The sequence below is a fragment of the Trichoplusia ni genome, chromosome 3 (assembly GCF_003590095.1).
Source record: "Trichoplusia ni isolate ovarian cell line Hi5 chromosome 3, tn1, whole genome shotgun sequence".
Lineage (NCBI taxonomy): Eukaryota > Metazoa > Arthropoda > Insecta > Lepidoptera > Noctuidae > Trichoplusia > Trichoplusia ni.
In genome coordinates, this window is record NC_039480.1 from 9633517 (window position 1) to 9648556 (window position 15040).

At 35.5% G+C, this 15040-nt stretch overlaps 2 protein-coding genes across 3 annotated transcripts; both read left to right on the forward strand.

The window, feature by feature from the left end:
* The first annotated feature begins 157 nt into the window (after nucleotides 1-157).
* LOC113491831 lies at nucleotides 158-3894 on the forward strand. Its single transcript, XM_026869004.1, is given in 4 exon segments — nucleotides 158-2402; nucleotides 2404-2653; nucleotides 2806-2881; nucleotides 3550-3894. Coding segments are annotated over 4 exon segments (585 nt in total). The 5' UTR covers nucleotides 158-2345; the 3' UTR covers nucleotides 3752-3894.
* A 5149-nt stretch (nucleotides 3895-9043) lies between these two features.
* Nucleotides 9044-13954, forward strand: LOC113491818. Of its 2 annotated transcripts, none has more exons than XR_003400459.1 (2): nucleotides 9044-13402; nucleotides 13601-13954. XR_003400459.1 is itself a non-coding variant. In XM_026868989.1 (2 exons), exons 1-2 carry the CDS (start codon nucleotides 12517-12519, stop codon nucleotides 13864-13866), a joined length of 1152 nt encoding a protein of 383 aa, XP_026724790.1. In that variant the 5' UTR covers nucleotides 12496-12516; the 3' UTR covers nucleotides 13867-13954. The 2 variants fall into 2 exon arrangements, 1 of the variants encoding a protein (XP_026724790.1); XM_026868989.1 differs by having other exon boundaries at nucleotides 12496-13402.
* The last annotated feature ends 1086 nt before the right edge of the window (nucleotides 13955-15040 follow it).

The following is a 15040-nucleotide window of genomic DNA, read 5'->3' on the forward strand; positions in this document are numbered from 1 at the left end:
ATGTCAGTTTTTATAGAAAATCTTAACATTTTTCTATTTGATACTTGTTTTGCTAATTTACGCTGTTTTTGCAGACATTAGTTATATGTAAAATGTAACTATAATATGCCGGTTCTTCTTCATAAGAATGACACTTTGGAACCGTGCAACTAGAGTCAGTATTGTAACTATTTAAAAGTGCCTGAGAAACGGCCTATTTGAAATAAAACTTTTTGATTTTGAGATGAGACTTGGCTAAATGAAGACACAGTGCTCCTAATATTTCTAACCAGTTTTTTATTCACAGAGCAATGTGACCAGTGAATAACAATACATACGAGTAAGATATATCTAAAAAAGAGGTATAAATATTGCATAAGATTGTTTTGTGAAGATTGTATTTAAACTAAATAATCTTTTATCATGCGTACAGTATACAGTTACACAAAAAGGTAAGATATGGCAAGACACAACCATTCAATCCTCAAGAGAAGCACACCGGGAAGGTCTATCCACTGGTTTAAAGAACCCAACGAGAAAAGGGAGACGGCTTATCATTGGTCATATTGGTATGTACTTGATTAACAAGCATTTGTTTTTAATGTCACCACCATTAATAACACCCCATCGACATTGAATGTTGATTAATTGTTGATGCCTGTCCATAGAGAACGCATGTTAAGACTGTATCACAACTTTATCTACCACTGGACTGTAATATGCTGAATATAACCCATATAAGGACAGTCATGGTGCAATCATTGACTCACTTGCTACTTAATTTATAGTACATACAACCTATTTCCAGCAGTAAAATAGGAGCTACTATGCCTTCAGAAAAGTGATATGTATATGATCTTGTATTTATTTCACAGGATCAACTGAAGGTTTTGTAGCTAACGCTGCTTTAATATTTGAAGCGAAGAAAGGTGATGGTGATTACCACTCTGAAATGGACTCATTCAACTGAAGTGGTTTAAATTAATTTTGACTAAAATTGAGAGTGGCGCTGTAATTGTAATGGACGATGCGCCATACCATTCCAGAAAACTGGAGAAGCTGCCTACTACAGCCACACGGAAAGCAGACATACATGATTGGTGAAAAAGTAAAAATATTCCATTTGGGGAAAAAGACCTTAGGGCAACTTTATTAGAAAAAGTTAAAAAACAAAAACATTTATACCAAGAGTATGTAGTGGAATGCTAGGGAGAAAGGGATTTCAGTTTTGCGCCTCCCGCCCCACCACTGTGAGTTCAATCCCATAGAATTGATATGGGCTCAAATGAAGGGGTATGAAGTGAGACATTTACTTACCCAAGCCCTAGAAAATATTACGCCAGAAGGATGGCAATCATACGTTGCTCACAATTAGAGAAGAGGAAAGGTTTTGCCAGCTCGAGGGTATAGAGTGGGAGGCGAGGCTTTGTCAAGGCCGAGTGTCTAGTTAGCTCGAACGGGTAGTATGGTGTGTATTAAGCTGCATTTAGACGTTGTTGAGCGTTCAAGCGCAATAAGGGTATGCCTCCGACCCAGCCTTATAAAGATGATGATGAATTTGAACATTCTACAACAAGAGCCTCTTATTTAAAACGACGGTCAGGAAAAAAGAACTGATATGTATATTTGATAGGAATCTATTTTTTTTTTACTTTACAGCTCAGAGTTCGTATCAAATTCGTAGATTAGTTTTAAATACATACATTTACCTAATTGCATTTCATGTAAACAGAAGGAGAGGGATAAAAGACTAGAAATTATTTCGTTTATGTAATTGATATCTAAACATAATTATTTTTATAGCAGTTTAAGTCGTGAGAATAATTCGCCTTTTCGCATTAAAAGTCTACAATTTCCAAAAATATTCAAAATCGAGTTAATCGGCGGGAACATCTGGTATCACCAGTATTTTTCTCTTAAACGAATAGAAAAAGAGAACGATAAAATAGAGGCCCAAAGTATAGTGGTCTCGAACCTACCGATTTTTCGGTATTTCTACCGATATGGGCTTCTTTCTACCGAAATATAACGATTTTTCTACGATTTCACAGTATACATGGAAATTCTCCTGATTTTTCTACCGATTTTACACTTTTAAGTTGGCAACCCTTTTCATTTATGTTTAATGTAACGGGGAATCCCTCAAGTATGGACCTAGTGCAGAATGTAGTTCATATATTTTGGGGAATACCCTTGACACCCTTGTGTCCTACAATTCGATGTTATAAGGGGCTTCCCGCTTGGGAATTTACCTGTCTAGTATATATAAACAGGAATTCGGTTTTATTTTTTCATTAATTTTCTTACCTTTGAAGAGTGAGTACCTAACCGAAAGAGTCCCTACAAAATCAGATAATTAAGTTAAAATGTCGTCTGACGCGGAGCCAAGCACAAGTGCGAGTGTAAGAAGAAAGAAAAAAATATCTACAATATTATAGAAAATAATGGGAAGAAGAATTTCCAGGTTGGCTGCAAGATAGTTGTAAAGGCGAAAGCTATGCCCATTGTAAAAGTTGTGATAAAGATATCAACATCACATCAGGAAAAGACGCTATAAAGAAACATAATTCTTCACAAGCACACTCAGTATCATCAAAGAATATAAAATCACAACCGAAGATATCATCATTTACTGTGACCAAAACTCAAAAATCTGATATACTGGTTAAGCAAGGTAATTTTTTAGTTATTTATTTTACTATTTACATTGTAGTATTATTTTGTTTTCTATTTATCGGTTTATAGAAGCAGTGGATATAATTATACCCTAATCGCTACTAGACATACTAGATATACCTAATTTTAATTCTTTATTTTTATTTTCAGGTGAAATAAGATTACCCTCGTTTGTTGCTGAACACAATCTACCATTCACTATTATGGAGCACCTACCGCAGTTGAGGCAATCCGTTTGTCCTGATTCAAAAATAGCAAAAGAAATAAAATGCTCTTCAACCAAAACTTATGACATAATTGATCATATTATAGCTAAAGAAAGTTTCAATAATTTATGTGAAGATCTAGGTCAAACTAAGTTTTCGCTTATTATTGACGAGTCCACTGATCTTAGTACGACCAAACACTTGTGCTTAGTTGTGAGATATGCGAAAATGAATCGTATCAAAGATTGTTTTTAGCTCTTATTCCATTACAAGAAGCTAATGCAGCAACCTTATTTGAACACATTGTAATTTTTTTAGAAGCAATAATATTCTATGCACATTTAATTACACATATAATTGTTGAATGATGATTAGACATTGTGTCACTAATGGATTAAAATAATTTGTTTAAAATAAATAAGAAAGTAACCTAACTTTTTTTTTCAGAATGTCTTCAAGGACGAAAAATTATTATAGAATTGATTAATCATTCTACAACTGACCCTTCTCGTGAAGTTTCAGAAGTAGTTGATGTCTGTCATCTTTTATTTTAGGTACCCGTTAGGAGGTGTAGTTGTGAATACTAGATGAAACATGACTTTTTAAATCTTGTATTTTGTCATCTATTTTGTCAATCGCCATCGGTTCGAATTGCGTGAATCTTCAAATACCTATTCTTTTTTTACAGATGTTATGTGATATTACAAATAAACCCGAAAACCAGCGCTATGGCAATGCCAAGGACTTTTTTGAAAGCGAGGCCACTCATCCTCATAAATATTCTAGCCGTAAAAGAGACCAAGTTGACTACAATGTTTCACCCGTACATTCTGGTGAAATCAGTCCAGATATCAGCGACAATGACGATCCCACCTATGATAGTCAAGTAAAAAGAAAGAAAATAGAACCAGTACATCCTTCATCACGTCGGCATCTAGCTCCAGCAGCTCTTCATACACCAGTGGTTTCTTAGGTTTACGCGAATATTAGACATTGAAATGAAACTACTTTTACGGATTTTATCGCGGTTTAATTTTAGCGGGCAGACTGCCCGTGACCATGATACCTGCAAAGGTTTCGAAACGTCGGGAACTAAAATCTAAAATTAAACCGCGATAAAATCCGTAAAAGTAGTTTCATTTCAATCTTCATACACCAGTTCAAGCAGTTCCAGCAGTTCTTCATCTTCATCTTCTGATGATGATACAGTAGTACAACCTTCTACTTCCGATCACGTGAATGAAAATACTATTAATAATACTGTTATTTTGTATCGACAATATCACTCATCTAAAGGTGGTAGCGCCATCTACCATAAACTATGTAAAACACTGCAGTTTGCAATAAAGTTCAGTTCTTGTCTGTGATTCAAGCGTTTGATTTATAAGAGGTTATAGGCCCAGATTTTATAAGTTTTCTCGCAAATTTTCGTGGAAATTCTTAGTTTTCCTAGTGGAAATAGGTATTGCATATTGAGAAAATTGTAATTAACGCTGTGACTGTGAAAATGACGACGAACTCGTCAGTGTGCCGAAACTGAAAGGGCGGGAGAATTATTGTGAGTGGACTTTCGCGGCTGAGAATTTCTTAGTTCTGAAGGGAATGTCTGAACCTATCAAGTCGAAGACTATACCAGCAGAAATAGGAGCAGCAGGTGACGCGAAAACCAGAGCAAAGTTAATTCTAACAATAGATTCGTCACTATACGTGCACATAAAAGGTGTTAGACCTGTGTCGATCACGATTGATCGAATCTTTTTGATTCGATCGCAACCTGTGTCCAAGTGACAGAATCACGTATCTCAAAAGAACCCGATCTTATTTGACTCGATTATCAGGTAACAAAATAAACTAAATTGGACTTTATTTTCATTCCATTATGGTAACTAATTGCGTGCTCGTACAATCGATTGAGTCGTGCAGTCAAGGACACAACACGACGTAACAAGCATAATGTCTTCTATCTCTTTCGTTTACATACATGATATTGCACTTTCATTCACCTCACTCTTTCTCCAAAAGAAACCGGTTTGTACAGGATCGGTCACGACGCTGAGCCGCAAGCTATCGATCGAGTGATTGAATTTTGTATGAAGAGATCCGATCAGTTGCACTAGTAACTTATGACCCGCGAGTCGTGACACGAATGTAAAGATCGGATCGCAATATTCAGGTGTTGTTTTGTTTGCTTGTTTTAGTGGTTTTTAAGACATTATATATTGCGAGTGATTGCTTATTAAAATAGGGAAACTGTTTGGTGTTGGTGTTTATGTATTTTGCATGAATGTCTGAATGTGAATGTGAATTGAAATTAACGTTAGCTTACCGAATTTAACTGTACAAATTTAGTTTTAGTCGTGTTATTTTTTTATTTTGTCATTACCCAATAACTTAAAATGTCAGATCTGGCTAAGAAAAGGAGTAAAATTTGGAATCATTTTTCTGTAATAAACCAAGATAAGGCAAAATGTGAGTACTGCTCGAAAATTATCAGCTATTCTGGTGGTGGCACAGGTAATTTAACTAGGCATATGAAAAAACTACATGGGACTGTATCTATTGAGCAACTTATAAGTGAACATCCCCAAGCACAGATTGGCCTACCGAGATGTATAGAATCAAACGCTATAAGAACAGATGGTGTGCCTTCTACTTCTACACTAAGTGAGTTAGTACCTTCTCCATGTGATAAAACTGCACCGGCGGCGGCAACCCCATTCGTTCGCCAAACCACGCAATTGCAAGTTCAGTCAAAAATCAATCATTTCACTGTGTCTACGAGACCATTACCAATTAGTAAGTCAAAGAAGCTTGATGAACAAATTGTAAAATTTATAGTCAAGGGTTATCATGCGTTTGCAATAGTTGAAGAGGAAGAATTTAAAAATATTTTTAAATCTGTATTGCCCACATACACATTACCTACGCGCAAAACTATATCTTCCAGCTTAATACCTAAACTTTATCAAACGACCAAAGATAAAGTTCTACTACAGTTAAAAACAGAAGCTGATGCGATATGCTTAACCACTGATGGCTGGACATCTACAAGTAACACGAGTTTTGTTGCGCTGACAGCTCACTATATTGACCAGAATTCGTTGCTTAAGTCGGTTTTATTAGGTTGCATTGAATTTGACGAACGGCACACGGCAGAAAACTTATTTAATTTTTTGATAAATGAAGTTGAAGCATGGGGCATATCAAATAAAATTACAGGAATAATAACAGATAATGCGGCAAATATTGTGGCAGCCGTTCACTTAACAAGTTGGCGCCATTTCCCTTGTTTCGCTCACACAGTAAACCTCGTAGTTCAACATAGCTTAAATAATATTAAAAGACAATTAGATCGAGTTAAAGCAATTGTACAATATTTCAAACATAGCTCATCAGCTGAGAGCAAACTGACGGCTATGCAAAACCAAATGGAATTACCTCCCCTGAAACTGAAACAGAGCGTTGTAACTAGGTGGAATTCCACGTATGACATGCTTCAAAGATTGCTTAAAATTAAAGATGCTGTCATAAGTACGCTAGCTATCGAACAACCCCGTCTTAATACCTTGACGATGGATGATTGGCTGCTCATAGAAAAATGCGTTAAAGTTTTAAAAATATTTTATGATGTGACGGAAGAAATGAGCGCTGAAAAGTCGGTCTCTATGTCGAAAGTGTTGGTGCTGGTAAAAATTATGAAAACACATGTCGAAAATTGCATTGCCGAGAATGCTCCTTCTGCACAACCTGACGAATATGATCAATTACTTCGAACTCTTAATAAACAGCTTAACGAACGCTTTTTTGATGTAGAGGGTAACGTTTTGGCTGCAGAAGCATCATTTCTCGACCCCCGCTTTAAAAAGCATGCATTTACTAACAAAGTAAAATATGATAACTGCATGAAATCTATCAAAGGAAGACTTCGTGGGTTGTGTGCGCGAGAAGATGCGACACTTTTACAAGTTCAAGATAACCTGCCGCCGCAACCTTCTACTTCTGGCAACATCTGGGCGTCATTTGATAAAGAAGTGGAAAATGAGATAATTAAAAACCCTACAGCTGCAAGCATAGTGGAACTAGACAAATATATAAACGAACCACTTATAAAAAGAACGGATGATCCGCTAAAGTGGTGGAATGAGCGTCGTCTCCTTTATCCACATTTAAACACTTTAATGAAGCGTCGATTATGTTTGCAGGCAACATCAGTACCATGTGAGAGGATATTTTCAAAGGCCGGAATGACAATTACTAATAAAAGAAGCTCGTTAAAGCCGAAAAAAGCCTCTCAAATTTTATTTTTGAACCACAATTTGGAGTGAATGCTCAGTACCAATAAAATTTATTTTCTTTTTTTTTATTACTTTTATTTTATTTTTTATCCCTAAAAGTTGATTTTCTTCAAATCGAACGTCGAACGGCATCAGGCAATAATTACACCACAACACACAGATAATATCAGCATACCTCAATCGGTTATTTTATATAAACGAACTGCGACCCGAATGATCGAAATGATCGAATCTTTTTAACCCGATCACCATACGAGTGGGTCACGATCGACCCGGGTTACGACAAATGATCGATCGACACAGGTCTAATTTGTGCAAAGCTCGCCCAAGCGAAATGAATAACTTGGAAGAAGTCAGAGCTAAACCCGTGAATACAGATTTATACAAGCATGGATTTAGTTCATTGCATGCTTGGATTCGGTCTATGGAGTGTTTATTGCACATTGCGTACAGAATGGACATAAAATCATGGCAAGCAAAAGGTGACGAAAATAAAAAAAAAGTGAAAGATAAGAAAGAAGCCATTCAAGAAGCTTTTCGAAGAAGCACAGGCTTACTTCTAGATGTTGTTAAGCAAGGTAGTGGCAATACAAACACTGGAAATGCTGCAAGAAGGTTTTTTGCAAACCCTGAAACGACTGCGCAAATAACTAAATTAGACGATAATTTAATTAGAAGACTCGCCGTTATTTTGCAATGCATTTCCTCAGGCGAAAAAATTCAAGTTGAAAAATTCAAATTATATTGTGATGAGACAGCAAATTTATTCGTGGAATTATATCCGTGGTATAACATGCCAGCAAGTTTACACAAATTATTGATTCATGGATCACAAATAGTGGAACACTTATCAGTAGTGCCTATAGGTTTTTTGTCTGAAGAAGCATCTGAAGCAAGAAACAAGGATTTTCGTAAATTTCGAGAATGTCATACACGAAAGCATAGTAGTATCGCCACTAATGAAGACATTCTTCATAATCTGCTATTATCTTCCGATCCTCTTCTCACCAGCTTACGACCGAAGATGACAAATAAAGCAAAAACGTCTTCATTTAGAGAATTACACGATTTACTCATACGTAATCAGAGTGAATTGGAGTTCATTGACGTTTCAACGAATACAATTGCTGCATGTAGTGACGTTGAAGAAGATGATGACGATAATAATGATCATGATGTCGTTATTGATGAAGATGAAGAAAATGTAGTTTAAGTCTTATAGTACCTAATATTATTATTAACAAGCAGGTTGTTTGTTCATTTCTTGTTTTTGTGTATTTCTTTTATTCTGTTTTTTTTTTTGTTTTGTGTTATATTATTATTTCTTTCCTTTCTACTATTGTTAGTAACAAAATGGTTAATTAATCAATTTCCTATTATAATTTAGTTCTCAGTAGTTGTTTAACTTTTATTTTTATTTCTTTATAGGTTTTATTAATTTATTTTAACAGTGTTTTATTGTATAAATAAAAAATATATTGGGGATAAATATAATGACCACCATAAAATGCTTTGATACCCTTAGTTTTGTAACCAAAAATATCTACTTAACACCAGAAAAATAAAGTCTAAAAATATAATAGTACCAGCTATTTTAGACACGACTCCACTTTGAATTGTATTCGACCACCAAATTTAGTAAATGATCACCAAATCTTGACGACCAAATTAATGTATTATTTTAGCCTAAATAAATCACTGTGATTGCCATAAAATGTAGGCTTATTATCAAATAAAGTATTATGATGCCATATTAAGTTATGTCTCCGGCTTGCAATTTCCTCCCACCGCACCGCAAACGCCGCGCTGCGCCCGCCCGGACACGATCCCCATAATTCAGTCACGTGCGTGCACTTGCGTCTATTGGGTGTCTTTTGTTTTCTGTGTATTGGTATCAATCTTCTTAGCAATGGCGAATGAAAACTTAGCGGGACCGAGTTCGTGTGCTCCATTGTTGGGTTCTTCATCGGAATCAGATGAAGACGAAGACATCACAGAGCATACGAAAAAACGTCGAAGGCAAAATAAAGTTTGGGTTTTTGAAAGAAAATTTTCAACTGTGCGGAGCGCAGAGGAATTTATTAAAAATGAGAAGACATGGTCAATACAAAAAAATCATATGACTGAAGAAGGAGTTAAACGTTACTATCGTTGTAACAAAGTGAAGGTTCGTTCTGAAGTTCAGTGTTCTGCTGCGATTTATCTTTTATTTGACGCATCATGTGATGATATATTATTATTTCGTACTGAAAAATGTCACGACCATGATAATTGTGACTGTCGGTCGACTAGTGGAATAAATGAGGCAACGAAAAAGGAAATAGAAAAACTATTCGAACTGCGTTTGAAACCTAAATCTATTATGAAGAACTTAAGTAAAATTAATGGACTAGTTCTGCCGACTAAGTTACAGTTAAACAATTATCTTAAAATCATACGTAAGAAAAAATACGGGCCATCGGTAATAAGCTTGGGACAGCTTGAGTTATGGTTAAAAGAAAACTCTAAGATACCTGATGACGATCACGAAGTTTTTGTTTTGGCCTATGAAATTTCTGAAGATGATTTAGATCAGAACTTCCGGTTCATGTTAACGACGAAATATTTAATTGGTCTATCACGTCAATGTTCTGTTCTGCATGCGGATGCCACGTATAAGCTTATTTGGCAAGGATTTCCAGTACTTGTGATTGGAACTACAGACAGAGATAAACATTTTCACCCATTTGGACTAGCGGTGACAACAGCAGAACGAACGGAAGACTTTATTTTTTTATTTTCTGAATTAAAGAAAGCAGTTTTCTCAATTTTCTCATACCCTTTAACTTGTAAAGTTTTGGTTTGTGACGCAGCGAAGGCTATACAAACAGCCTTTGCGTCCACATTTGGAACAGATACAGTCATAAGAATGTGTTGGGCGCATGCGAAAAAGAAGATGCAGACAAGAGTAGAGCAAAGTGTGCAAAAGAAATCCCAAAAAGAGATCTTGGAAGATATTGATGCTTTACAGTGTGCCTCAACTCAGGAAATATTTGATCGAGCCAGCGAAAAATTTTTGGACAAGTGGAAATCTGAAAACGATTTTAGTGCGTACTTTGAAAACGAGTGGCTCATACTAAATCGTTTCTGGTATTTGGGCGCATCTCCGGGGACTCCTGCTACAAACAATGCTCTAGAATCCTTTAATAAAACAATAAAAGATGGTGGCACGCTTCGTGAGCGTCATCCTTTGGCGCGGTTCTTAGTAATCGCTTCTGATATAGTCAAGGACTGGTCTAATGAATACATCACTAATACTGAGAGACGGTTCGCTAAACTGCCGACAGTATCTTTAAAGACGTGGACAGAAAGTTACCAATGGGCAAAACTGTCGAAGCAGGTGCCTTTAAAGAATAGCACTGAACTAGTTTGCTCATACAGAATTCCAGCTGGGTTAGATTTAGAATGCAAAAATTTTGAAAAGCCATGGGAAACCTTTGACGAATACAAAGAGCAACATTTTAAAGAGTGGGAAGTTATAATGCCCCGAGAAAAGGAAAATTGGTTGCAAGGCACATGCAATTGCCCAAAGTTTCTCAAAAATTACATTTGTAAGCATCTCGTTGGATTGGCGATTCGGCTTAAGCACGTCCAACCACCTTCAGAGGCCAGAACTATTCCGATTGGCATGAAGCGCAAAAGAGGACGACCAGCCAAAGCCAAAAAAGCGTTAATTGTGCAGTAAATTGTTACAGAAGACTGATTCTTATTAAGATTTTAATATTTGTTATTAATTAATTATTAGAGGACTAACTTTTTATGTTTGTTTATATAATTAAAAAAAGGATGATTAAAATTGTAAGAGTTTTATTTTTTCTTTGTTCAATGTGTTTTTCAATACACTCCCTCGAAAACACATTCTTATCGCACTGTTTAGAAAAAACTAGTGCAGGAAAAGGCGCAGTCTATCCCCCGCCCCACTATAATATTTTTACATTTATTGTATCAGGCCGAACGCGCATCGTCCCTCACGAGTCGCGGATCATCTCCCGTTCATTAATTTCAGTGAGCATTGAAAAACGTGCAAAGTCAATGCAACCCTCGGCTCTTTGGGTTTGATTTTTTTGGAGTCAGTTTACTTAAACAGGATAGCAAGGTGTAAAAACTTTGATTATCATTTTATATTAAAACGCTGGTATAATTTTGGTGATCATTTACTACTTTTGGGATAACAATGATTTATTTGGACTCATTTTGCTTAAATAGGATAGCAGAATTTAAAAACTTTGGTTAAAATTTTACTTTAAAATGTTGTTTTAATTTTGGTGATCATTTACTATTCTTGGCTTACTCATGATTTACTTGGAGTAATTTTACTTAAACAGGAGAGCAAAGTGTTAAAACTTTGGTTTTAATTTTACATTAAAATGCGAGTTTTATTTTGGTGATCATTTACTATTTTTGTCTGCTATTTGTTACTATATCTGGTGGTGAGTTAAACATAAGCCAAATATATTTATACCTACACATCGTCTTATTGATCATAAAACTCTTTTTCTTTTCGACTTGTTATTGAAAACGCGACTCCACCTACTACTAAGCTAATGATGACATTATCCAATCACAATACAGAGATTAAGGGCTGTTAACTTAGTAATTACAATAACTAATTAGATTTAGCAAGTACTATACTCTTTGCGCTGTAGCATGGTGCGGGTGACAGTTACCTGTATGACGTTGACATCTGTCAATACCACATGACTAGGGATGTGACCTTATGCAATTCATTTTTATCGCTAACGATACTCGCGGCATAAACCTAGTTCTCTTTAAATATTGTTATGAAAATTAGTGTGTTATTCAGTTCTGCAGTGTAACTACATGTATAAACTTGTCAATATAAATGTTTTAAGGCTACATAATTATCTTTGTTCTTATATAAAATAATGAAAATCGGGTTTGTTTTTTTTCGTGACAACATTTTTGCTCTATGGCGCGGCGGCCATTTTGTTTACTCCTCCGATGCTGTGAGTACGAATACGAGTGCTAGCGCCTTGACACGTATTACGATTTCATTATTTGTTTTCATTTTTGTTAAATTGTTATTTGTTATAAGTTTGTTAAGTTTGTTGTTTTATTTGTTAAAGTTTGTTGGTTGAATTTGTTGTTATTACTATGCCTAAGCATACAAAAAAAAAACAGTTTTGGGTAGTCAGGCCAGGGAGCTTGTTGTTCGCCTCCGAGACTACTTTGAAAGAGAACAACAAAATAATGGACCGTTGTTACCATTGAATCGAATTGTAGAACGAGTAGCCGAAGCTCTTGATATTGGCCGCAATACTGTTTCGCGTATAACACGTGAGAAAATCGGCCAAGATGGGATGTCTGAAAATAAATTATCGACACCCAACAAAAAGCGGACCAAGGTGAAGCCAATCACAGATTTAGATGATTTTACTAGGGTTGCTATTAGAAATCATATTTATGATTATTATAGAAGAATGGAGCTACCCACATTGCTCAAGCTTCTAAAATCATTAAAAGAAGTTGACTTGTTCAAAGGAGGTATTACTTCGTTGCGGCAAGTTATAAAAGATATTGGCTTTGTTTACAAAAAAGTTAACAAAAGGAAGATTATCATGGAGAGGACTGACATTGCCCTAGCAAGATGTACATTTTTAAGGAAGGCTAAAAACATAAGTGATTGGAGCAAAGTTGTCTTTTTGGATGAAACGTGGCTAAACGCCAACCACACAGTGGCTAAAAGTTGGACCGACGATACGGCACAATCGAGTACCAAAGTACCGGAGGGCAAAGGCGAACGCCTTATTATTTGTCACGCAGGTACAGCAAGTGGATTCGTCCCTAATTGTTTGCTGGCTTTTAAGTCAAAAAAAACTACGGAGTATCATGAGGAGATGAACTACGAAAAATTTAAAGATTGGTTCATAGGTCTATTAAATAATTTAAAAGAGCCTATGACCATAATAATGGACAACGCACCCTACCATTCGGTACAAGTTAATAAACCCCCAAACCAATCCAACCGCAAAAGCGAGTTGGTGAAGTGGCTGAGTGAAAACGGAGTTACAGCGGATATAAAAATGTTAAAGACGGAGCTTATTGCCTTAATCCGGCGTCATAAGCCACCAACTCCTACCTATGCTCTGGACGAGATAGCAAAAGAAAAAGGCCACCAGGTCCTTCGACTACCACCCTACCATTGCCAGTATAATGCTATTGAGCTGATTTGGGCTCAAATAAAAGGTATGCTTTTAATTTCAATTCCCATTTTGAAGCTTTATAAACAAAACAGCTTTCCGATCGTAGCATGTAGTTTAAAAACATTACCAGATACTAGATTAGACGTATTTCAAGAGTAATTTTTTGTATTACTTACTTATGAAATAAATGATTATTTGATTGAATTGAAATACTTTTTTTCATAAGTTCGTTTATTTTTAGGTCACGCCGCAAGAAATAATACTTCGCCGCCCTTTACGGCAAATAAGATGTTGGCCCTATTACAAGAGGCCATCAACAATGTTCATCCTGAAGACTGGTCGAAGGTCGTGAATAAAACAAAAAGGGATATTATGTCTGATTGGGATCGTGACATACATATTGACAACATAATTGAGTCTTCGTTAATAATATCCGTCACAGATTCAGATGATGAATTGAGTGAGAATTCAGATGTTACTGACTCTGACATGAGTTTAGACGAATAAAATGTATTTTTTCTCTGCAACCATGCCCTATAAATGTTCTGTTGTATAATTATAGACCTTTTAACAACAAAAATTGATATACGCTCAATATACGTTTTTTATTATAAAAAATATCGACTATCCATCGTAGCAGTACATTCCATCACTAAATACGTCTATGGCGTTACGTTATACGCATAACACTTTGCTTAATTTTTCATTCAATTTGATTTTATTTATTTTATTTGTAGACTAGAACATTCTGGTTGGGTTTAATTTAATTTACTACAGTTATTAATGATTTAATATATTGCGAATGTGGTACAGCTGAAATACTAAGTCATAATTTGTAAATCGCGGCAACTTTCAAGAGTGAAACGAAATGTTACTGAAACTGTCACCCGCACCATGCTACAGCGCAAAGACTATAGTAATCGTTACTTAATGACTCATTAACGCTTTTGTTGTTTGGCAACAGAAGCGTTCATAAGTCATTAAAGTTATCAGAAATGAACCTGTTATTTAAGGAACTACTTAGGGATGACTTATTCTCAGTAATAAATATACTTAATGTACCTCCATTTCATCAGTTATAAATAAAAAGTATAGGAACTGAAAGTTAAATATCTCGGAAGGGGGTCTCTGGGGGCACCATGTGTCCTTGAAGAAAATGTGGCATAAAATGGCTAAACAACAGTAGTGAACACCGCGAATCGAAACAGGGAGGGAATCATGAGATAAAGACATTTTTGTGCCCATTTCCATACAAAAATAACAGTTTTCATCGAATTGCTCATAAAGTACTGGTCAAATAAAAAAACCGTAGTGACATTTTTTGTAGTTCCTTAATAGAGTAATGCAACTGTATATTTATTTTTTTTAATTTAAATACTTTTTCAATTTTTAATTCTATGTTAAACCTCTTGTATGGGGACGATCCACTGTGCGGCGCAGCATTTGCAGATCTCAATTGGCTTGTTATCGTTTTACTTGGTAAGTACAGTTATGTATAATTACAATTTATGTATATTTATATGTATTTTTTTAAAGAACTGGCTAATTAAAGTAAAATTGTATATTTTAAGCTTTCAATATATAATAAGGACGTTATCCTTGCGTATTGTGTCTATTGATTGATTAGAGAGCGGCGATTACTCACGAAGCAATATCGATATTGTTTCGTGAGTAATTGTCA